General features: G+C 37.1%; 1 protein-coding gene across 1 annotated transcript in view; it reads left to right on the plus strand.

Moving 5' to 3' along the window:
- The window catches only part of LOC149832694 (callose synthase 3-like), a 111,864-nt gene that overhangs the window by 77,485 nt on the left and 7,921 nt on the right, over positions 1–26,458 (plus strand). Inside the window, exons 16-34 of the mRNA XM_090014665.1 lie at positions 5,501–5,832; positions 5,971–6,023; positions 6,101–6,161; positions 6,296–6,377; positions 6,442–6,491; positions 6,565–6,651; positions 6,941–7,078; positions 7,202–7,305; positions 8,062–8,146; positions 8,230–8,390; positions 8,527–8,650; positions 8,755–8,852; positions 8,953–9,079; positions 9,169–9,320; positions 15,012–15,121; positions 15,228–15,347; positions 15,456–15,524; positions 15,615–15,804; positions 15,877–16,021. Of these exons, the coding sequence (XP_089870791.1) occupies positions 5,501–5,832; positions 5,971–6,023; positions 6,101–6,161; positions 6,296–6,377; positions 6,442–6,491; positions 6,565–6,651; positions 6,941–7,078; positions 7,202–7,305; positions 8,062–8,146; positions 8,230–8,390; positions 8,527–8,650; positions 8,755–8,852; positions 8,953–9,079; positions 9,169–9,320; positions 15,012–15,121; positions 15,228–15,347; positions 15,456–15,524; positions 15,615–15,804; positions 15,877–16,021 (2,288 nt within the window). The remainder of the gene's footprint in view (positions 1–5,500; positions 5,833–5,970; positions 6,024–6,100; positions 6,162–6,295; positions 6,378–6,441; positions 6,492–6,564; positions 6,652–6,940; positions 7,079–7,201; positions 7,306–8,061; positions 8,147–8,229; positions 8,391–8,526; positions 8,651–8,754; positions 8,853–8,952; positions 9,080–9,168; positions 9,321–15,011; positions 15,122–15,227; positions 15,348–15,455; positions 15,525–15,614; positions 15,805–15,876; positions 16,022–26,458) is intronic.

Consider the following 26,458-nt stretch of genomic DNA (forward strand, 5'->3'; position numbering starts at 1 on the left):
GAGCCTCGTATCATCTACACGCGTAGACGCACGCAGCTGCACGACATCCCGAGGTAGGGGAAAGTCGCACGAATAGTGTGTATGAACAAAATGAAATAAGACTTCTGAGATAGAATAATTATTTTTCATATTTGCGACTCTGAAGAAATATTTGTTGATCCATGTTTTACTCTTTGTGATTCTTTTATTTCATAATATAAATCCTCTAGGTAGACTCATTCTAGAAAGAATCAAGTAGTTTACTTGTCATGCCTGTTTACGTGTACGAGTGCTTAACTCATAATTGTCTATTATGCATGCTTATTCCTTGAAAACTGCATACTTGAGATAGACTTTGTGAAGAGATTCAAAACCATTGCAATTGCCATTATAACCGAACCTTAAGGCAGGTACAATATGAATTTTTATCATGGAGGGTATTGAAGGATGAAATCTATACTTTACCGAATTTAATAATATCGGCCTCCACAAGCCAATTGCTCAGAAAAGCAAAACATGTCATGTAGGAAACAAAAGAATCATAAACCATTATGTTGCCCTCTCATCGTAGTTGTACCTCTAGGAAGGTACGATCGTACTTTTGGACAAGTACGTCCCATGTGGGTTACGATGGTGGGATGATGAGGTTGTGGCAACCTCGATGAATGCTATTAGCAAAATGCTGAGATCACATAAAATGGTGACCATTTCGCCTTCACAGGCAAGATGCTCGAGTGGGTCTAATGGACCAGAGCATGTAGGATGGGACGGCGGTTAAGAAACCCCCGTCGTACCCATCCGATCTTCACGGTTCATCAAGGGAGAGGATGGATGGTACAAAGACTCCGATGGACAGGTTGTTAACAACCACCCCACGAGCAAAAGAATCGGTTTTCCCCAGTCATCGGAGTTAGGGGAAATGGGATTACCATAAATTATCCTAGGTGGTAATTCCCAGACACTTCTGCAGAAGTTGGATGCATCCATGGGCCACGAATGCCTTTGGGGATTTACTCTCTTGGTCACTGACCGTCCCCTTAGGAGCGGACTCAGTCAGCCATCCGAGTTAATGAAAACACCTGACATAATAAACCCCCGGATCGGTCTCGGCTGTTTCTACGTTTCGCGTCTGTGCGTACCCACAGACCAGTTAATATCAGAACTTAAAGAATATATTAAGGAATAGATATAGATGACTGAGACTTACACTGCTTCTCTTTGCACTTATTACATTTGCTAGAATAGACTACAACTGCTTTAATTGCTTAAATATCATAATTGCTTATCTCATGAATGTCCTGTTTTATTTTCATTCTACTTATCTGTTCGTGCACCTACTAGTTTGTTATGAAACTGACCCATTTCATGGGCAGGTGAGGAGTAGGACTTCACTAGCGGCCGATGGCATGGTGCAACATTGATCAAGATTTGTCTTCTTTCTGCTGGCGGCTTGGCTCTGAGACTTTTTGGAGTTTTTCTTAGATTTATTGAACTTTGGAATAAAAGGCTCATTTTGTAATAAACTGCAGATTTTAATCGATTGCCTTATTTCTTAAATTCCTTTAAGATGTTGTACATATGAATGATGGTTTTTCAGCTAACGTACCCATGATTGTTGACTTGTGTTCCTTTCTAAAAGTCTTCCGCTGTTGTTTTAAAATATTAAACTTTAAATCTTTGAAAGGTTTTTTCGATAAGGTTTTCGAAATCACAAGTCGAAATTTTGGGGCGTTACAGGAAGAGTACTTTGGTGCCTCTATATAAGAAAAAGGGTGATATACAAGATTGCACAAACTATCGTGATATAAAACTCATGAATCATACTATGAAACTTTGGGAGAGGGTGATTGAGTCTAGGTTGAGGAAGGTTGTCATGATATCGGAGAATCAATTTGGTTTTATGCCCGGAAGATCAAAAATGGAAGTTATACATCTTCTTAGACAACTTATTGAGAGAAATAGAGAGAGGAACAAAGATTTGCATATGGTTTTTATTGATTTGGAGAAGGCATACGATAGAGTACCTAGGGACGTTCTCTGGTGGACAATGATGAAGAAATGTGTTTCTCTCAAGTACATTAGTATAATTAAGGATATGTATGAAGGAGTAGTAACCAATGTCCGCACTTGATGAGGGGTGACAACCAATTTTTCTATAACAGTTGGGTTACATCAAGGATCTGCTTTAAGCCCTTTCCTATTTGCTATAGTGATGAATGAGCTTACGAGATCAAATCAAGAAAATGTGCTGTGGTGTATGTTGTTTGCTGATGATATTGTTTTGATTGATGAGTCTAGAGCTGGGGTTAATGCTAAGTTAGAATTATGGAGACAGACATTGGAAGCAAGAGGTTTTAAGTTGAGTAAGAGTAAGACAGAATATATGGAATGTCGGTTTAGTAAGCAACGAAGTAGTGATGGGAGTGTAGTGAAGCTTGGTGAGTAAGAAATACCAGTGGATGATTGTTTCAAATATTTGGGATCTATCATTCAAAAGTATGGAGAAATTGATGGAGATGTAAATCATAGGATAAAGGTTGGGTGGATGAAATTGAAAAGTGCAACTGGAGTGTTGTGCGATCGTAGAATGCCATTGCGGTTGAAGGGAAAGTTTTATAGGACGACTATTAGGCTCGCTTTACTATATGGTACGGAATGTTGGGCTGTCAAGAGACATCATATTCAAAAAATGAGTGTAGCTGAGATGCGTATGCTGAGATGGATGTGTGGAAATACAATAAAAGATAAGATTCGGAACGATGAGATACGTAAGAAGGTAGGCGTTGCACCCATTGAAAATAAGATGAGAGAGAATCGTTTACGGTGGTTTGGACATATTCGGCGAAGGCCTAATGATGCTCCAGTTAGAAGGATGGAGAAATGGGAAAATATATTAGTTAAAAGAGGTCGGGGTAGGCCTAGGAAGACTTGGATGGAGATGATAGGAAATAATATGAATACTTTGAACCTCATTGAGGACATGGCTTTGGATAGAAATGATTGGAGGAGAAAGATTCATGTGGAAGACCCAGAATGATTTTCTTTGTTGGTTCATATCGCCGACCCCAATTGTTTTGGGATGAAGGCGTAGTAGTTGTTGTTGTTGTAGTGTTATTGTTGTTAACTGTTAAAACTTCAAATATATATATATATATTTATATATATAATTTTTTATATTTTCGCCCTCCCGCACCCCCGCACCCCCGCACCCAAGTTTTTTTAAAATGCCACATCCCCGCACCCGCACCCGCACCCGCACCCGCACCCGCACCCGCACCCGCACCCATGTGACATAGGAGAAGATGGATAGAAATAGAATTACTGGAAGCAAAGATCATAAGAAAAAGGCTGAAGAAAAAATAGACCATGGGAAGAGTAAAGATGGAACTTAAGAAAAGATTCAGCAAAAGAAGTAGCATTTGCCAGCGGTTGGTCGGTCACTGATAGGAAGCTATTATACTATGAAAACTTGAAGAAAAAGGAAGAATCTTAATGTTTCTCAAGTTGGGGGAACACATTTGATGTTTTATTTATATTAAAATAAAACCCTGCTAGTGCTGTCCACCGTCACTAATACTGGCACAATGTTACATGATGCTATTATTTAATGTGTTATAATATGAATCACCAAAATATTATGTTTGTCAATAATATTTGTAATTTTATAGACTAACATGGAATTCTGTTATTTATTTTCTAGGTTCCTTTGTTTTTATTGTATTAAATTCTCTCTGTATGAAAATAAATTTGTTTGCGGATATTGTTTTAGTTCTGAAGCTATGCTCATCTTTGTCCTCCTTGGTGTCACACATGCATGTAGCATGCATATGGATACACTTGTTTATATATTGTTGTTAATATCAAGGTTGTAAGTATCGCATCGTTACCCATATCAGTCAGGCCCAAAATAAGATACGTATTGTATTGTATCTTAAAAAATCATAATTTTTTAATACATATTTTCATTTTTTTTGAAAAAAATCATGAAAAATTAGAAAAATGAGAAAAAAACTGAAAAACCATAACACATGAAACAATGATGAATTGCACAAAATACAGCCATAAAATCACAAATGAAGCGTTTATGTCTCTATGAGCTGCATAAGACATCATTAAACATCAACTATCTCACAAAAATAATGCAAAATATTAAATATCTTGCAATTAAGAACATGCTACAAGACTCATACTTTCATATTACATAAAATAAAAATATTATGCCAATAGTTGCACTCGATTTTCAATCGGTTTTCACTCATTACTTGATTGCCTCATGCCATCTTTGTTGGAGGTAAATTTTTTTTGGTGGATAGTTATTTATTTTTCTCATAATAAAGATTTTTTACCTTAATTCACTTGAGTGAAGAAATGATGAAAATACACTCTTAATAAAGCAAACTGCAAAAGTTCTCTCCTTTGCTCACGGATCGGCCCCCAAATCTCTCTCACGACTCTTAGGGTTCATGGATACTGTTAAAATAGTATATATATATATATTATATATACTATAATGTGTCTGTATTTACTTTTTGAGTCAAGGGTATTTTGGTTATTTTTCCTTATAATAAAATATCCACTAGGGACTGCATGTAGCCCTTTTTATTTTTTATTTTTTTGTCTTTGACCAAATGACCAAGGGCTCTTTGGTCATTAGCCAAAGAGCTGTTGGGAGGCTGCCCAATGGTCAGATTTCTGATCGTTTGGAGCTCCCAACAGCTCTTTGGACTTTGGAGCTCCAATGGCCTCCCCTTTGAATGGGGCTGTGTGTAAATAGGGGTAAACCCCTCTTGTTTTCTTCAATGCTTGTGTTAAGCATTTAATCCATAAAATCTGATATTTTTTATTTTTGTATTTTCATTATTGCCTTATTGGCTTTGTATTGTCCCATGGTGGACTTGTGCATGTGCACTTATGTGATTATAATCTTGTAAGCCCTTAATGGCTTGTGTTTTTCTTGCTTCCGCGTATTTCATTAGAGATACCCCTCTAATGACCTCTACACAAATGAGGGAATTGGCCCTCAAGAGGTCTTTAACCCTATATATATATATATATATATATATATATATATATATATATATATATATATATATATAAAATTTAACCCTTTTTAATGTACATCGAAAATTTATCGTATGATACACCATGTATCTTATGATATGGAATGATATAGGGTTGTCATATGATACATATAATACAAATACGATACACACTCTTATCGCAATACAAGTGTGTATTGTATCGTTATTTCCCATAGTAATGATATGTATCATACCGTATCGTACGATATAGTATGATGCTTACAACATTGGTTAATATCCCTGGTTAAAGTGTGTATTGACAAGTTAATCAGGGGTCAAATATTGTGCATGTATCATCTTTTGAGAAAGATGTCTGAAGAAAATGTTGTAACTCTACTACTCAAGTAACTGACCTGTAAATGATTGCAATTGTTGTTATCCTAATGTTTGGAATCACATCTTCCTCAGTCTCAGGTTGAATTTCTGTTTCTTCCGTGCAGCTATGCTTGACTTGGTATTTGGCTGGAAAGCAATGAGGAGTATGACTTTCTGGGATATTCTCAGATATGTGTTGAAGATTGTTTCCGCCGCTGCATGGGTGATAGTTCTGCCAGTTTCCTATGTATATACTTGGGAAAATCCAACAGGACTGGGAAAGACTATTAAGACTTGGTTTGGCAACAATACGAGTCCATCTTTATACATCGTGGCAGTTTTAGTGTATTTATCACCTAGTATGCTTTCTGCGTTGCTCTTTCTATTTCCTGCTTTACGACGAGCTCTTGAACAATCAAATTGGAAAATTATAACTTTTCTGATGTGGTGGGCCCAGGTAAATTTGAATGTGCATACATGGCAAAACGATCTTCCTTTACTATTTTAGGGCATTATTTTCTTTTTGAAAATTATATCATTTGTATTTCTTGGTCTTCTCCTTTAGCTTTTCTTGAGAACTGCTATTGTTTTGTAGCCACGGCTTTATGTTGGAAGGGGCATGCATGAAAGTGCAGTATCACTTATCAAGTAAATAACTGTGTTAGTTATGTGGTTTCCCTTCCATAGCTTTTTGCATGTTACTACATGTTTTCCCCTTTTGCTAGGTACACACTGTTCTGGGTGCTACTTCTGTTGACTAAGTTGGTGTTCAGTTACTACATTGAGGTACTGTTGGTACCAGTTTATGGGGTTGTGGGTTTTCTACACTTCGTTGTTGGTGTATGATTCTTATAATTGCAGTTAATATTGATGCCAATTAGTTCTTAACTCTTAAATGTTTTTTGTTTTTGTTATTGCAGATATTGCCACTTGTTACGCCAACAAAGATTATTATGTCGACACAGATAAAATCTTTTGCTTGGCATGAATTTTTTCCACAAGGTAGTAGCTTAGAATTTTATATGTTTGCAATATTGCAGCTTATTTATGATACTCATATTTGCAGCCAAAAGCAATATTGGGGCTGTGATTGCCATCTGGGCTCCAATTATTCTTGTAAGTTTGATTTTATGATTTTGGATGAACCTGATGATCATGGCTTAATATTTGCGAACAATTCTGTTCGAAGGTTTACTTCATGGATACTCAAATCTGGTATGCTATTTTCTCGACCTTATTTGGTGGTATTTATGGAGCGTTTCGCCGTCTCGGTGAGGTTAGTGATTCATTTGTTAGTTCCTTTTGGATATATTTACTTAATGGTTTGTCTTAAATTAATTTTTTTCTTGCATTTGGCTAGTCAACTTCAAAAAATACTTTATGCTCTCTCTCTCTCTCACACGCATACACACCCACATAAACATGCACATGCATGGACAGATGCAAAATAAGATTTTTTATGTTTCTTACTGTTTGCGACCATATTTAGTGCATTATTTCAACAAATTTCAGTAATGGATTTTATTCATTTCATAATTTGTTTTTTGGCTGATTGCTCATATCAGATCCGTACACTGGGGATGTTAAGGTCCCGATTTCAGTCTCTGCCTGGTACATTTAATGCAGTATTGGTGCCTAAGGATAAAAAGGAAGAAACTAAAAGAAAAGGGCTAATTGCTTCATTATTTCACAGATTTGAAAAGGTTGTTTAAGTTTGATCTTCTTTTTCTTGTCTTTTTATTGCTATTTGTTGTCAGGAGAAGGATGCCTTTCAGTGTTTTTTTTTGCTGTGGCTCTTTCTTTCTGACATTTTTAATTGCTCTCAGAATGTTGAGCCTGTACATAAGAAGGGGACTGGTGTTGCGAAATTTGCTCAACTATGGAACACAGTGATTTCTAGTTTCAGAGAGGAAGATCTTATTAGCAACAGGTGATATTTGTTAAAATATATATATATATATATATATATATATATATATATATATATATATATATATATATATATTCTTGTTTTGGCCCACCGGGGGCATTTGGTAATTTTACCAATTATAATAGGGACTGTCCGGTAGGGACAGTTTTTATTCTTTTTCTGTATTTATTTTTATTTTCCTTTTTTGTGTCTTTTTCATATTGTGTAAGGGCACAATGGTCAAATGATCATAGAGTTGTTGGGATGATTCCAACGGCTATAAATATAGCCGTCGAGAGCTCCCAACGTCTCTTGGGAGCTTCCCAAGGCCTCTCTCTTGTGTATAAATTGGGGCTTCTCCTCTTGTTTCTAATGCTTTCCTGAGCATTCTACCTCAATAAAATGATTATTATTTTTGACTTTTGTGTTAATTTGTGTGTTCACTTTGATGCCTCTTGCAATCTTATGTATTTGCCATTGATTGACTTGTGTTTTGTCCCTTTGTGGACTTGTGCTTATCCACATTTTGGCTCTTTGTAGCCATTGTATGCACTTATGTGCTTTTATATTGCATTTGGCATTTGCATTGTCCCTTGTAGGAATTGTACTTGTGCTTGTGCACATTGTGGTTTGCTTTCCGCTTGATTTCATTACAAGGTTCATATTTGTCTTTAATGACTGTAGGCCAGTAAGGTTCCCATACACATCTGACACACCAAATTTTGTTAGCCTAGTTTAGTTATGAATAACCAATCGAAAATGGTGTTTGTCTCTTAGGGAGATGGATCTCTTGCTTGTTCCATACAGATCTGACCATGATTTGGAAGTTGTCCAGTGGCCTCCGTTCTTACTGGCTAGCAAGGTTTGCCTTACCTAGTTTTTTGTAGTTTCTGAGTAGCTTGTATGGTTCTCAAAAAGTCATGCTTGTTTTCCTTTATGTTTTAGATACCCATTGCATTAGATATGGCAAAAGATATCAGAGGCAAGGATCGTGAACTGAAAAAGCGGATTAGTGCAGATAACTATATGTACTCTGCCATTCAAGAATGCTATGCATCTTTTAAGTCTACCATCAATCATTTAGTTACTGGTCCAAGAGAGAGGAGGTGAGACTTGCCTTTGGTTGGTATATTGGAGTAAATGTTATTTATGTTGTCCTTTTGTTCCCCCTTGAGCATTGCATTATTGCTTTTGTATTTCTTTTGTACATACATATGTGGATCTTTTTATTTTATTTTTCAGGATCATAGATATCATTTTCTCAGAAGTTGACAAAAGTATTAAGGAAGATAATCTAGTAAAGGAATTGAACATGAGTGCCCTTCCAAGCCTATACTCCAAATTTGTTGAGTTGATCGTGTATCTGGTACATGCCTGAGTTGAAAACTTGTTATTATTATTTATGTATGCTCAATTTCCCTGAATATTATGATATATTTGTATCATCATTTTTTTATATTAATTCTACAGCTGAAGGACAAAGAAGAAAATCGGGGTCAAGTGGTCATTCTCTTCCAGGACATGTTAGAATTCGTAACAAGAGATATAATGGAGGAAAGACTTTCCAAGTATTGCATTTAATTGTTTTCAACTTGTAATCAAAGCCACACGTGATCTCCTTTTGTTTTTATCTTTTATTCTCTAATAGCTTTTGTGGTTTTGGTGCAGTATTTTTGATTCAATACATGGGTCTTATGGTAGACAAGAGGGATCTTTACCGCTTGAGCAACCATTATTTGCCCCTGAGGGAGCTATAAAATTTCCTTATGGCAAGTCAGATTCATGGACAGAGCAGGTGATGTCATTGCTTTTAGAGAAGATAATCCTATAGTGTTGGTGCTCTCTTTGCTGATGACTGATGAGGGTATTATCTATTTTCTGCAGATTAAAAGGCTTCATCTTCTTCTTACGGTGAAGGAATCTGCAATGGATGTGCCATCCAACTTAGAAGCAAGGAGGAGGCTTACTTTTTTCACTAATTCTTTGTTCATGGATATGCCTGATGCACCAAAAGTCCGTAACATGCTTTCATTTTCGTAAGTAATCTTTCACTGTTGTATTTATAGTTTTCTTTTGCTTGTGGTTGATGGATGGATATGGTTGTCTCCAGCTATTTGTTTCACCTGCAACTTCTTCATATAAAAAGTATTTATCTTGATAGATCCTTTCCACATATGGATTGGAAACTTTGATATAATGGTTTTGGTGGCTGATTTAGTAGTTTGATGGCAATATCTAAACTTAATTTACATTTGCTTTTTAGTTTGATAAGAATAAGTTCTCGAACTTTTAATAAATTGACATATGTAATAAATAAATGATTATACATGCATATTTTGATGATGAAATCATCTGCTACCTGTCATTATGTTCAAGGGGCACTAAAAGGTGTGCTATTTGAAGTGTTTCAGCATTTTATGACTTCCATTGTGTGGACTGACAGTGTTTTCTCTCTCTTTCTCCACATATATCATTGACTATCCTTTTGTAAAAGATATTGTTATTCTCTGTTTAATGCCTAACATACTTGAGATTTAACTTTTAGGGGATGCAAATATTTGTCATTTGTCGTAAAAATGCATCAAATGCTAATATTGCATGGATAGTGGCAGTGAAATCCTGTAGTCTTATCTAGTTTTCAGTACTATTCGCTCTTTAATGCCTAACATGCTTGAGATTTAACTTTTAGGGGATGCAAAGCTTTGTCATTTGTCGTAAAAATGCATCAAATGCTAATATTGCATGGATCATGGCAGTGAAATCCTGTAGTCTTATCTAGTTTTCAGTGGCAAGATATTTTAACTAATGTAAAACCAAATTCTTTTACATTTTTTTTGTTTTTTTGGAGTTTATTGGCTCTCATGGATTCTGAAGGGGCGACTATTCCTTGCTAGGGGTTCAATAAAGCATGTTGCGTTATTGTTTACTATGATCCATGTATTCTTTGATCTCATTTATTGTGAATTTGTGATGCACCCTTGCTTGATTTGAAACCTTGGCCTGTGGTTCATATTCATTAGTGATTGATATTTAGAATGTCTTTGTGACTCGGACTGGAATTGCTAAAATAGCCCGAGGAATGTCTCTGATGGCTGGCCTTACCTTGATATGTAAGGTCTTGGGGTGTGTTTTCCTGCTGCAGAAACCAGAGGGTTTCTGCAGAAACGCTTGAAAATCATTGCATTTCAGTGGGCCCCACCTTGGCAATTCAAACACTGCCCTCTCTTTTACCGCGGAAAGAGAGGGCCCTTTTGAACGAAATCCCCCGTGCCCCCCTTTCCACGGAAAGCTCTCCTGTTGTGGGGGAGGGATCCGACCGCTGAAACCCTTGCATAGAGTCTTCTTCCGCTGCACACGAACACCCCCTTGGTGTTGCGTTTCACATGTGACAATGGGGAGCCTAGCGGGATGAGATGAATGGTGTTGAACATGGTTGCCAGTTCAGGAAGCGGGAGCGGGAGCGGGAAGCGATACGGGAAGCGGGAGCGGGAAGCGAGGCACTTTCAAAATTTTAGGAAGCGGGGAAGCGTGGGACCACTTAGGACCGATTCGGGAAGTGTCTCAGAAGCGACCTAGGAAGCGTCTCGGAAGCGAGGGGGAAGCGAAAAAAAATAAAATAAAAAATAAAAAATACAAAAAATTGAAAAAAACAGGGGAAGCGTGGGGGAAGCGAGGGGGAAGCATGGGGGAAGCGAGGGGGAAGCATGATGGGAAGCGCGCTTCCCATTAAAGGGAAGTGCGTCCCCCATTAAAGGGAAACATGTCCCCCATTAAATGGAAGCACGCTTCCCAAAAAAGGGGGACGCTTCCCCCCCCCCACGCTTCGGAAGCGCGCTTCCCCTTTTAGCTAGGCGCTTCCGGTAACCCTGGTGTTGAATTTTGATGATAGACAAGGGGAAGACGGATAAAATTACATTGATGCAATAAATTATTATCCTTTTTTCTTAGAAAGCAAAAAAAGATCAATTAGGTGAGAGAGATGGAAATCATACAAATTGTTAATCTAAGAAAAGATAACAAGGGGTTCAGGTTTGAAGGTTTTTGTACTAAAATTTGCTACTCGTGGGTAAAAAAACTCCCTAGTTGGAACTCATAGTGGGAGGTTGTTCAGATGAAAGCTGACCCAATGGATGTGTTCAAATAGTAGGAATTGACCCTTAGATCATATTTTTTTGATGCAACAAGTATGGTTTGTTTTAGGGTTGACAATTCAGTAAATTGTAGGTCATTGATTTTTCAACTCCCAAAAAGTTTGACATACACGTTGGAAAAACATGATCCAAGGGCCTGTTCTACTGACATAGATCATATCTGGGGGCTTAGATGTGCAAAAAAAGAATAAAACATTTTCCATGAGGGTAGCAAACATTATCCCTATATATATATATATATATATATATATATATATATATATATATATATTGTAACAGCCCCAAACTAACCCACAAAAAAATGCGGATTTTGTTTTTGAAATGAATAAATGTTTTTAGATCATTGTGGAAAGATAACCCATGGGTATGAGGCACATTGTAGATTTTATATTCACCAAATCAACATCCATCCCAAAACACAAATTTATTCAATCCACAAATTTAAATTGAATGTAATTAACTTAGTAAACTTAATTCAAAGTTCAATAAGTTTAAAAAACAATCAACTCTTATAGCCGTTAGAATTCGGGCCACCAATTCATAAAACATTGCACCCTCCAGCAAGTCGGTCCCACCATCACTTTGCTCAGCTAAGGCTGAGCCTCAGTTCCTGAAAAAGGTTTTAAAAACAGGATAATAATCAAAGTTCTCGTATGAGACCCTCTCAAAATCCAACAGTAAGGAAGGAATCATACATCAAATCAGACATTAGTTTACGAGGGTTTTAACACACAAATCACATATTTTTTTTAAAGGCTTGCAATATAAACCAATGTAACTTCAATCCATCACAATTTGCATGTTACATAAACCAAAGTGGATGCAGGGATCAATGCAACTTTCATGAGTGACTTTTTAATTTAATTATTAATCATTGCTTTTGAATGCATGCCTATACTTAATGCAATACATTTAAGTTTCATATTGTATAAAGCCTATGGATACTAAAAACGATAATTTTTTTTTGAGATTTTTGTATCTTAATCACATAATTGTATTTTATTAACTGGGTCCCACACATGTCCCTCGGCCAACGTCGAGAATCATCACTCTAAGTCGAAACATTAGGAACCATCACCTAATACCGGGACGACAAGAGCATCATTACCCTTCTACGTCATTTTTCTTGGTATACCAATAACTGCAACTGAGTCAGACCACACCACCCCATATTCTAGTTTTCATATTTCAGTTCTCATATTCTAGTTATATATGTGGAGCTACCCGACTGCATGCTTACCAAATGATACCAGATTGCTTGGGACCTTTTCGAAATTCCGATGTGTTCAGCATGATTGATTTACTAGAAACTGACACTTGGATCATTTGATTTTGATTCATAGATAGGTTTTTATAAGGTTAAAAAATAATCGGTGTACAATTTTTATAAAATTTTTATGCCTCAAATACCATTTTTCCATCCAAAATGCATGATCCAAGTGTCAATTTCTAGCAAATCAATCATGTTGAACACATCTGTAAGGTTAGAATTTAAAAAAAAACACCGAAAAAAATCTTAGTGGGTAGGGTTGTTACGTTTTCTATCTGGTAAGTTTCCATATATATATATATATATATATATATATATATATATATATATATATATATATATAACTCATGCAAATGCATCATTCTATGAAATCCCTGCATATGAAGTTGCAGACAGTCAATCGCGAACTAAAAGTCTAAAACATGTCAAAGATATCTGTACATAGCTGATAATCAAGAATCAACAAATATATTGGTAACATTGTACACTTTTGATCCAGCATGTACAGCACAAGTTAATCAGATCATAAAATGGGATTGGATAATGTCTGGAACACACTTGAACCGGATATCTAGGAGTAAGCAGCAGGGATGTCAATGGTTTGGATGTCCGACCAAATCTAAATGCTTTCAGTCTGATTGGTTTTTGAAAGTAGCATCAAATTAACAAAGGGATTCAGATTCTTTTTGGATTTTTACATCAAGGTCCAACTAATGTTCGGATCTGATTACTTGTAGAAAGGTACTCATTAGCTATTTAAGGTAATTGGATCGAGATTTGGTAACAAATTTTTTATCCGATTGAGTCTGAATCTGGCTATAAGTCCCTTTGTCTTTCCAATTACGGAGGTTGCAGTAATGCCTACATCCAAACCATGTCCGATCCATTTACATCCCAGGTACCCAGTGCCACTACCCATGTTGGCATTCTATGACGGACTTGACAGAAGTGCTTATTTTACATAGTCAGCTAATAAAAGTGGTCTGTCTTCTTAGTCAGTCCTTTAGAGTCTGTATATCATTTATAACTTGCCAAATCCATAGGGATGTTCCGTCCAGTGATAAATGAGGGTCTTCGTTCATGATGGAACTGTCTTTGAAAAATATCTCAACCAAATTACATAGTTTACTAGCAAACGTGGTTCTTAGTCAATCCTTCAGAGTCTAAATACCATTTTTATAACTTGTCAAATCCATACAAATGTTTTATCCAGTGATAAGGAACACCTTTTGGTTCGCGATAGATCTGTCCTTCAGAAATTTCCCACAAAACACAATAAATTATTCTTTCACTAAAAACAAGGGCTTTATCATTTTAAAATAATATAGCAATTTTGAGAATTGGAAGAATCATCTTTTCTGGGACCTTTATTAATTCGGTACTTTGGTTCTATTTAAAATTGAAACAAATATGATTGCAATATAAAGAAACATAAAAAGGGAAGCTATTTAAAAAAAATGAAAATACAAAGAAAAATTAAAGGCCATCCAGTGCTCATACTTTTTGGAATTTATTTTTGGGACTCTTTTAGCTCTGAAGTGCAAATGCATTATTTGTCTGCTCACTGGCTTATCTGTGCTTTGCAAGAATTTTTTGCACCTGCGAGAATGGCAGCCACTGTAAAATCCATTTGTAATCCTTCCCAAATACCTCAGTGATCCTTAATTAAACCCTAAACTCTCAATCTGTACCTTTTTTCAGATCCACCTGCCAGGAACACATTGTTCTCATTATATTCCAACTGGAGCTGTCATCCAGTTGCCTCTCCCATAAAACCCATTTAATATTTGTAAACTATCTGCTGTTTGTGAGCAGAATTTGGTGATCCATTCCTTTTCCCTCTGAAAGAGGGATCTTTGAGAAACTTTGGGTGATAGGGAGGTGAATTTTGGTAGGGAAGAGGGTGGAGAGACTTTACAATAAAAGCCGGGGTTGGAGTTTTTTGCGGGGTTGGTGTGTGTGTGGAGTGGGGGATTGGGTTTGGAAGATATGGGTACAAGAGCTGAGGAAAATCAATGATTATGAGATCTTATGATTTTCTGCTGGAGGGTGATGCATGGAGACGAAAAAATTCCTCTGATTAATGCCCTTTCTTGGATCTTGGATTCAAGGATTCAAGTCACTGTATTTATATGGCCATGCCAAAATCAATTCTTCAATTTGAGGTCTGAGGGATTCAAATGCCCTTGACGATATTTTTGCCATGTACTTTATATTTTGCTTCTGCCTTTATTAGCTACTCATCTATATTGATTTTTTTATTATGCTTGCTTTTAAGCGTTATTATTATTTTTTCCTTCGTGCAGTATTTTGACACCATATTACACAGAGGATGTTCTTTTTTCTATAGCTAATCTAGAGGAGGAAAATGAGGATGGTGTTTCTATCCTTTTCTACTTGCAGAAAATTTACCCAGGTTTATTATCTGCTTATCCCCATTAAGAAACCAGAGAAATTTTTTATTCCACCATTCTTTTGGTCATTCACTGATTGCACATAGCTACTACTTCTTCACCATTCAGACGAGTGGAAGAATTTCCTTGAGCGCAAAGAATGCAATTCTGAGGAAGATGTGCAGGAGAATTTTCCAGAAGATCTTCGCCTTTGGGCGTCATATAGAGGTCAAACTTTGACTAGAACAGGTACAAAATATCTGGATTTTTAGATTACTAATCTATTTGATCTTAAAGTTTGATCTAAAAGTTCTTGCAAACTGTTCACTGTGATATTTCTTTTCTTCGGAATGCTAGCCCGTGGCATGATGTATTATCGTAAGGCTTTTGTGTTGCAATCTTTCCTGGACATGGCTAGAGAAACAGGTTTGCCTGGTGTATTCTTCTGGGAATTATGGCTCTTAATTTATGTTTTTCAAGAGAAATGTTTTACCCTAATTGTTATATTATCTCCAGATCTTTTGGAAGGATACAAAGCTCTTGAAGCAGCCTCAGAAGAGCAACCAAAGATGGACAGATCATTGTTGGCACAATGTCAAGCTGTAGCAGACATGAAGTTCACATATGTGGTGTCCTGTCAGCAGTACGGTATTCACAAAAGGGCTGGTGATGCACGTGCAGACGACATTCTGCAGCTTATGATAACGTATGTCAAGTTTGGTTCTTGGAAATGATATACTGCTTAGTCTTTAGCTAAAAGTTTCTGTTTTTTGTTTAGATATCCATCTCTTCGTGTGGCTTACATCGATGAAGTTGAAGAAACTAGTGAAACCAAAAAGGGTACTGACAAGGTTTATTATTCCACATTAGCAAAAGCTGATTTGACGAAGTCTAATGACCCTGCTGAGCAAAAGCTTGATGAGGTAAACTTGGATCAAATTGCTTAATATGCACCGGCATCTTGCTTGCAAACATTCTGTATCTTCCAGCATTTTGTATATCATTATTTGTTACTCATTAGCTTTTGATTGCGCACTTGCAAACACTTTTCTGCCTCATAGAAGTACCTGTTTGAACTTATTTTATGTGGTCAGATGAATTCCACTGTTAATTGGTGGTTAGTTTTTAAGTGGCATTTGGCTGTTAAAGGTTTTTGTTGTAAATGGTGTTGTATTATTATTTAGCTTATAATATAATAGTCCTTGTTGTCATTCTTATTTTATTTAAGGGCAAAACTATCCCATTTGAGTTTATTGTCTCTTATGCTATGTCACACGGACACTCCATTTTGCCCTCAGTAACCGTGTTGACATGCATGTCCCTGTGTCGACACACGTCGACACCTGGACATGCCATTTTACCCTCCATACATAAAAGTTTGTATTCAATATATAATTATATTTTCAATTTATAACTTTATATTTTCAGTATATAATATATATTTTAAATATAACATATATATTTAGATTATATTCATTTTATTTTGAATTTATTTTGTATTTATGTGATATTTAATATATATATATATATATATATATATATATATATATATATATATATATATATATATATATATATATAGCCGTGTTCTCGTACCCACATTTTTTGGAATTGCCGTATCGTATCCTCAGTACTTGTACCCGCACCCGTACCCAGGTTTCATAGCTCTTATGTAATTTTGTAATAATATAAGGACATTTTAGTCATAGAAGGATAAGTATAAAAAGGGTCAACCCCTGTAAGACTTGTAATAACCCTAAAGAAAGCAATAGAGTTTCATCTTTCTCGTCCAGTCTTGACTCTTTTATGCATCGATAGTGGGAACACTCTTAGAAAAAACTGTATAGAATCCTCTGAACTACAAATTGCTTGATGGAATAAAACAGATAGAATGTTGACTGACATTACCGCGAAACAATTTCATGATGTCCATTGCTTTCAGTATTGAATCCAAATGACTAAGAACACATTTTAGGCTTTTTAACTTGTGATATTAATTTTATTTAATCATGCTTAGTTTGCAGAGATAGGTTTCCTCTGATTAGCTAGTAAAAAAAAGGGATATCTAAAAGTTTTGAAGTGAACTCATTGTCATGGTATAGGCTTATAGCAGATTTCTTTGTGATTGTCACACCACCATAGTGCCAGCACTATTACCAAATTATATGCCTCTGCAATCCCGATGTTTGGAAATCCCATTATGTGAGCATCCTTGCTTCCAATATTTGCCATTTCTTTTGCATGTTCGATCTTTTTTCATGTTCTGGTAAATATAACGCCTGAACGATATTACAATTTTATCAAGGTTGTTTGTCTTGTGTCTGCTCTAGTATAGCCTATAATATGTAGTGATAATTGGTTTGATTTTTTTTTTTAATTTGGCTTCTGTGCTAGCCTGTTAGGACATCCACTATAGTCAATAGCATGAGCCGTCCGGTCTGTTCTACTGCTTACTTCTGTACCCTTTTTGAATTCCGTATTTTGGTCTTGCTGCAATAGACTAGTGATATATTCTCCCAGAATATAACCTGAAAGTCAAGTTCTGGATGTGTCATACGGCCATTTGTACAAAATAAGGGGTATATTTGGAAACTGTAAAAGATACTGTTATCTGCACTTTCTAGTGTCCCCAGTGTATACTCAGTCTCAGGATGTCATCTTCCCTTGCAATATTATTTGATGATATTGTTGGGTTCAGCCTGCGCATAAACAGAAAACCAACTGGAAGGCGTACCTGATGCTGCCATCGGTGAACCGAGATCGGTGGCTGGTGGTGGCAAACGGAGCAGGGGAAGCCACTGGTGGTGGATGGAGTAGAGGAAGACTTCACTCCTCAGCAGGACTGCTGCCTTCCACGAGCGTAGGCCACTGGATGCAGTCGGTGAGCAGGATCACCGTTCCCTCACCCGTATGGAAAAATTCCCGAATGAAAAGGGATACAACCCCTGTTTCTCTCCTGTTTTTCCTCTGTATCTGCCATGATCAGGGGGTCGCTCATGATACCCCTTTATAGGCACAGAGTGGGAACGATTTGCATAACCGTTTCTTCTTGATTCTGTGCGGGTTTAACGGAAAGAACATCTTCCGTGGGGGAGGGTTATCCATATCGTGGGTAACCACCACCACTGCGGTGGTTTATCCCAACATTCTCCCACTTGTTCCGACGATAAACCCTTAACAAGAAAATTTTATGGGAATGACTTGATGAATAAATTGACCTTTATAATCTATTCTATAGATCCTTAGTTGAATATTTAATCCTTATGAGATTAACAACAAACAAGTAATAACGCGAATCGCGAATCAATGAACTGAATATGATCACTTTATTCATATGCATATGTCAAAAAAAGTTTAACAAGCTCATCCTCAATACATGTTCGGAATATAATCCCGATGCTAGCCCTTTAGTAAGAGGATCAACAATCATCTATTTGATACCAATATTGACAATATGCACTAGATGATTCTATGTCCTTTCTTTAGCAACAAAATACTTTAGCTCCATATGCTTGCATGACGTAGTACTTTTGTTGTTGTTCGAAAAGGACATCGTAACTTCATTATCGCAGTAGACCTTCAGTGACTTCTCAATAGAATCGACCACCTTTAACTGTGATATGAAGTTCTTCAATCATATGGTTTGCGAGGTAGTATCGTACAATGCTATAAATTATGCCTTCATGGTGTGTGCAATAGTGGTCGTCTGCTTCCCACTCCTCCAAGAGATTGTGCCCCCAACAAGTAAGAAGACGTACCCAGTAATAGACTTTCTACTATCAAGGCATTCTCCTAAGTCCGCATCTGAGTAGCCAATGACCTCGAAGTGATCAACTTTATGATACATCAACATATAGTCTTTTGTCCCTTGCAAATACTGCAAGACTTTCTTGGCAGCTTTCCAATGGGGTATGTCTGGGTTAGACTGAAATCTACCAAGCACCCCTACTGCGAAAGAGATATCTGGACGAGAACAAGTATGCGCGTATTGCAAGCTGCCAACAACTGATGCATATGGATAAGCACTCAATTGTGCTTTGTCAACATCGTACTGTGGACAATTCTTTAGGCTCATCTTGTCACCTTTTGATATGGGTGTTGAATTAGGAGAACAATTCTCCATCCCATATCGTTTTAACACTTTATTTATGTAGGATCTTTGGGAGAGGCCTAAAAAACCTTTTGCTCTGTCTCATCGGATCTCAATGTCAAGAACATAAGCTGCCTCACCCATATCTTTCATATCAAAATGTGATGCAAGAAACTGTTGTCTCTGAAAGTAACTTTATATCGTTGGTTGTCAGTAAAATGTCATCCACATACAACATCAATATAATGAACTTACTCTCACTTTCCTTAAGGTATATACATTGATCAATAATATTTTCTGTAAACCTGAAAGTCACAATGAATTGAGAAAATTAAATATACCACTGTCGGGAGGCCTGTTTAAGTCCATATATTGATTTGTTAAGCTTGCAAACCAAACGATCATCTTCAGAGAAACTAAGAGGTTGTTCCATGTATACCTCTTCATTCAGATCCCCGTTGATGAATGTTGTTTTCACATCCATCTGATGTAGCTGTAAGTCATAATGAGCTATGAGGGCCAAAATTATCCTCATTGACTCCTTAGTTGAGACAGGAAAAAATGTCTCATTATAGTCAATGCCCTCCATCTGGGTGAACCCTTTAGCAACCAATTTTGCCTTATGTCTCTCTATGTCACCTTTGGAGTCCCTTTTGGTCTTAAAGACCCATTTACACCCTATGAGTTTTACTCCTTTAGGTGACTCAACAAGATCCCACACTTGATTCTTAGCCATAGAGTCCAACTCTTCTTTCATGGCTTTTATCCAGTGCGAAGATTGTTTGCTTTCAACAGCTTCCATAAAAGTCAACAGGTCATCATCTATATCTATGAAATCACTAGGCTCCTGAAGGTACACCACATAATCAGGATGTATGGCAGATCTCCTAATCCTTGTGGATCTTCAAACAGGTCGTTCCTCAGGCTCAGATTGAACCTGATCATCCTGTTCGTGCTCTTCTGCATTGTCCACAATAGGTTCACTTTGGATTTGGGCATCAACAGTCAGGTGATCAACCACACCATAATTAAGAATAATAATGTGATATCTCTCGGTGTTTTCCTTAACAGGTGATGTAACTGGATCCTGTACTTCTTTAAAACCAAGGTTTTGAAGTGCACTTAATCCTACTGAACCATCTTCAAGAAATTTTGCCTTATTCGTTTCAACAATCTGTGGTGAATGAGATGGACAATAAAACCTGTATCCTTTTGATCTTTCTGGATAACCAATGAAATATTCACTGGTTGTTCTTAGATCAAAGACTTTAATATGGGGGTAACTTAGCATCTACAGGACATTCCCATATGTGCATATAAGACGGTGATGGTTTCCTACCTGTCCACAACTCGTAAGGAGTTTTAGGCACAAATTTTGTAGGTACCTTATTCAAAATATGCATAACTGTTCTTAAGGCTTCACCCCACAACTTTATGGGAAGTGTTGAATAATTCAACCTGATCATTTCTTTAAGCGTATGATTTCTGCTTTCAGCTACACCATTCTGGTAGGCACTACCAGGCATGGTATACTGAGGCACAATGCCTTCTTCTATTAAAAATCGCGCTAATGGTCCTTTTCTTTGTCCCATCTCAGTAAACCTACCATAATATTTGCCACATCTATCAGACCTGAGTATTTTAATAACTTTATCGGTTTGTTTCTCTACTTCTTTCTTAAATTCCTTAAACATCTGAAAAACATCAGATTTTTCAAAAATCAAGTAGATATATATATATATATATATACCGTGAATAGTCATCAATAAAGGTGACAAAATATTTATCGCCTGTGTAACAGGGGTAAACGATTCACGTACATATGTATAGACTATTTTCAATATCTCACTACTACGTTTGACACCATCTTTATGTGTTTGTATGCTTAGCCTTTATGCAATCAACACACGGGTCATTGTCGGTAAAATCTAGAGATTTCAAGATCCCTTCATTTACGAGTCTCTTTATTCTCTTTTCAGAGATATGACCCAACCTTCGATGCCAAAGCATGTAGGATTTATCATTAATCATGCTACGTTTATTCCCAACCAATACGTATTCAGAAGTCAAAGATTCTTGGGTTTGGATCTTTACGTTCAATTTATACAAACCATCGTAAACTAATGCAGAACCAATTTCAACAGAATCTCTATAAATGAACAATTTGGAATTTTCAAACTTAAAACAATATCCAATTTTATCTAATTTTGAAATTGAAATTAAGTTTCTACTATATGATGAAATATAAAAGACATCATGAAGATCCAAATCTACGCCTATATCTAAAGTAATTCTGCAGGTCCCAACACTCTTCACATGCGAACGCATCTTGTTTATCGAATAGATGCTCTTCTCATGCATTGTTGGTTTTCTTTTGCTCAGAAACAACTGTAGACAGTTGAAAATATGAACAATAGCACCAGAATCAATCCATCGGCTATTTTCAGGAATCTGTAAGAAATTACATTCATGAGAAATAAATGACAAATTACCTTTCTTTTCCAACCACTTCTTGCAAAAGAAACACTTTATGGGAGCAGAGTTGGATTGCTTGCCTTGGGATGTCTTATCCCCTACTGACTTTTTTCTAGCATTTCTCTTAAATGCATTCTTCTTCGGTTCTATCTTGGGTGTATGAGAAGTCATATGTGCACTCTGCACCTTCTCTTATTTCAATCTCTTTTCTTCTTCAACACACTTGGACATAAGTTCATTAAACGTTTATTCATCATTATGTGTGTTATAAGAGATTTTGAAAGGTCCGTATTCTAAGGGTAAGGACGCTAGAACTAAATGCACTAGGAAAGAATCAGAAATGATCAGCTTCATTTCATTCAACTGAGACGCTATGTACCTCATCTCCAAAATGTGTTGGCGAATGTTTCCCTCTCTAGTATATTTCATAGATATGAGCTTTGATATCAGGGTACTGACTCTGACCTCGTTTGAACTCACGAATTGTGCTTCAATAGCACATAAATTCTCTCACTGTCCTACACTGCAGGATGACACTTCGAATATTCTTAGCCACCTTAGATTGCAGAAGCAACATGCTAAGTCTATTCGAGCGCTCCCACTTCTCAAAAGCACTCTTTTGATCAACAATGCTTTGATTAGTGAGGGCAGCGGGTTCATCTATCCTTAGGGTCAGATCTAAATCCATATACCCTAATGTAAATAGAACAGTCTCTTTCCAATCACTTAAGTTCGATCCATTTAGAAAGAGAATACAACTAGAGCCATATAAAATCACAGGAGTAGAAACTGCACGACAAAAGACATGTATCAAAAAGGCATTCATATGAGACAAAACTTAATGGAAAAAGCAAATGAATAAAGACCCTTAAAATGTTTATTTCCAAGCGAGTGTAGGGGGTAATTGAAGCCTTATTTTGGTAAGAGCTCCAACACGCAAAACTACTTCGCCTACCGACCATATTTGATAAAACTAAGGTTTGTGTGAAGTTAGACCATCAACACAAAATACTTTTGGATACACGTGTGCGATGTATCTCGACACATTTACCTTATTTTACCCTACTCAAATTTCAAACACGATAAAACTACCTTTGGGTCATTTATCGTTTCATGAATCCAAGTACAACATTAATATTGGCTAAAAACTGTATGATAGTACTGACACTTTTCGATAACATACGTGTATTCAGTCACTTTGGTGACATGAATACACTAAATCATCTAACTATCCTTAATGCCATTATTGAATACATTTATAAAATAATAAAATAACACTTAAACATGTTGTAACTTAATGCTTATGCCCATATCCATATCAAAAATTGGTAAATCGATGAAATAAAAGCTTGAAATGGTCACCAATTTATTGAATCGATTCTCAGTCCTTATGAACCGACTATAAAACCTCTGAACCAGTGACATAAACCCTTGAATCGGTCTTAAAACACAAAGAACCGGTCAAAAAGACCCCCAAACTGGTCTCAAAACCGAATGAACCAGTCAAAAGACCCCGAACCGGTTCTAGAACTGGATGAACCGGTCAAAACAAGCTCTGAATCGGTTTAGAATATACCAAAACAGGTCTGTAACACTCTGAACCAGTCTCTGCTATAGTGAACCGATCTCAGTTGTCTGAGAACCGGTTTTAGAGAGACCCGGATCGGTTAAGAAACAGGCCGAACCGACTGAACCGGTTCAGACCCTGTTACAGATCATTCGGATCCGGTTCTGTCAGACTGACGGATCCAAAACCGTATAATTCGGTTTTAACTGGATTCTGGATCTGCCACTGAAAGAATTGGATCTAGCTAACCCGGATCCGATCCAGAGAGTGATTTTCAGATTCGGGATATGAGACCCGAAGATCTAGCTAACCCGGATCCGATCCAGAGAGTGATTTTCAGATTCGGGATACGAGACCCGAAGATCTGTATCCGGATCCGACCCGAATCGATATCATGGGTCGGTACGAGTCATCAGATCTGGGTCTAAACCGCAACCTGATCCAAAAAGAACTTAGTGGATCAGTTAGGATTCCATAAATCCAAAACAGATCTCATAGACTTGTCCCGAATCCAAAAACATAACGGGTCAGGGTCAAAAGGATTTGGGATCCATTACCCGAGAACCAGATCTGATCCAAAAAGACTTTTATGGATCGGGTAATATGGATGAAATCCACTTATAGACCCCATCCAGACCCAAATCCCTGCGGGTCATGGATCTTTACAGAACTGGGTCCCCACCCAAATCTCGGATCCAATCCAGATTACCTAATGGATCGGTTCGGTTGGGGAGGGTCCAGATCCGAACTTGGACCCGATTTAATTTCTTATGGGTTGATGCAAATGGGGGTAAGGGCCGGGTCCAGACCCGACCCGAAAGTATAAATACTCTCTTTACGATTTAGGGTTTCGAAAACCCCCAAATCGTCTCCGCTTCCTCTCTTTCTCTCTCCCTTTCTCAGCGAGCGTCGCCGCAGGTTCGGCAGTTCGACAAACAAATGGTCGCCGGCGGCAGCCTCCACCACCCATCTGCGGTCGGCGGTGGGGAGGCGCTACCTCCGGCAGCCCGGTATGTAACGCCCCGAAATTTTTAACCCAAATTTTTAAGATTTTTTTTTTCCAGCGGAAACAAGAAATAAAATAAGGTTAAGCATTTCGAGACATTACGGTGGAGAGAAACCCAAGACATTTATTTCATTTCAATATTAATGAAAATCATCATAGTGTTAAATGATATGAACAGTTAAAAATTACAATACACTCAAGCGATTCCTGGAACAATAAATCCAAAAATCTCGATCCGATGCCTCACCCCGCAGCCGCTCATAAACCCTATTCTTTACCTGAAAAATAGTAAATTGATTGGAATTAGACTACCACGTCTAAGTAGGAATTACTGTAAATTTGACAAATATACTAAGTAACAAGTATGCAAGGGATTTGTTTAATTATGGACAATAAAACATAGCATGAGAATATGAACATTATTAAACTACTGCGCATTGTTAATTTAAGTTTCTAGCTAGAATATATGAACACTACCAAGACCAAATCAACCATTTCAGGAGTACATAATTCATTTCAGGATGAGGTAATATCATTAGCAGCATTTAAATATAACATGGCCACTGATTCCATTGAATGCTTAAAAGTGAAGCAGACTATGCAACAACTATAACAGACATATACATAAGCAAGTAAAGCGGATTATGCAACAGCAGCAACATGCATAACAGTCATGTAACAACCACAATATGAATTCAATTATCTCATATTTACACCTTTCAGTATTTCATTTCATCACAAGCTCAGACCATGCTGGAAGAGTATAAACATGTCTCCCTAGAACTCCACTCACTGTGATACTTAGAATGTTCTAATTGATGTTTATCTTTTCTTATCCCGCGGGTACACACGGGCCGAGACAACCATCACAGAAGAGAGCGTTTGGGGGTATATTATTCAAAGTTATTTTATTAACCCGAACATTCTAACTGTGACTGAAATCCCAAGGGAGCGGCCAGTGACCGAGAGAAACTCCCAAAGGGCAAAACCAAAACAGGATGCATTCTTAACTTCTGCAGAAGAACAAAGAGCTACCACCTAGGACATATTGGTAGTCCGGGTCCCCCAACTCCGAGGACTGGGGACCAACGAGTCACTTTAGCTCGAAACAGTTAAACACGTCCCCGGAGTTTTGTACCACCTACCCTCTCTAAGGTAAGCCCGAAACTGAGTGGGTTAATCTTTTCATTTAATAAATTTCTCGAAGTACAGGGCATTTCCCCAACTTCATTCTACTACCACAGCAGTAGAATTCCCAACCTTAGTCATTTTACCAAGGGGTATAAAACAGTTCCCATCTTTTGTCATATTGATTGCATAACCCACTCAAAGTGTTCTGGTTCCTTTAAACCAGTCGAGCAACAAGAATTAAATTTAAGTTCTTATCAGTATTATGATCATTATTCTAAATGCTTTGGTACTTTTAAACCAATCAGACACAAATGCCCCGGTATCTTTCAACAAGTCAGGCTCACAGAAATTAACCTTTAATTTTCTCACCAATGTTATTGACATTGAGTACACGTTCATTAACAAAAGTACCTGCATCAGGTACCCAATACATATTGCCCAATTAGGCATGATTCCCAAACTCCCTATCATTCATTTTGAATTCTCAATGGACAAGGGAAAGCAATTCACATAACTTGATTGCATGCAACAAACAATTTCAATAAATGACATTTCATTAATATGTCTCATAGCTCTTCTACAGAAAGCAGTCAAAACTCAGACATTTCCAGATTTGAATGTCAGCAGTTTATATGAAAAAAATTTCAGATAAAACCAAATTGCACATACACCCATTTCTATATCAAGTTACAATTCGATTTATTACTAAAGTGTAAAACATAGTGTTTCACAAATAGGTCGCATCACATATATCCAACTACAAGTAGAAAGCCCACCTACAATCTCATAACGAATTACAATTCTTAATGGCAATTAAAAACACTGTTTTTTTTAGGTATCTAATATCACCCACATTTAGCTACCAGGGTAGCGTGCATATACAGCCAGCAAAAGGGTCGGCGGCTGTTGGGCTCTCAAAGTTTGTGCCGAAGACTATATTAAAGGCTTGTTTTATTCACAGTTAGGATCACCATAGAAATACATGTTTACATCTGTGGGTGTGCGACGGCAGGTGCAGCAAAATGTGTCAGAAACTGAGTGTGTGCGACTGCAGAATACAAACCTGGACATAAATATCGGCTGGACACGTG

This window comes from Nuphar pumila, chromosome 7, assembly GCF_984573655.1.
Source record: "Nuphar pumila chromosome 7, dmNupPumi1.hap1.1, whole genome shotgun sequence".
NCBI lineage: Eukaryota > Viridiplantae > Streptophyta > Magnoliopsida > Nymphaeales > Nymphaeaceae > Nuphar > Nuphar pumila.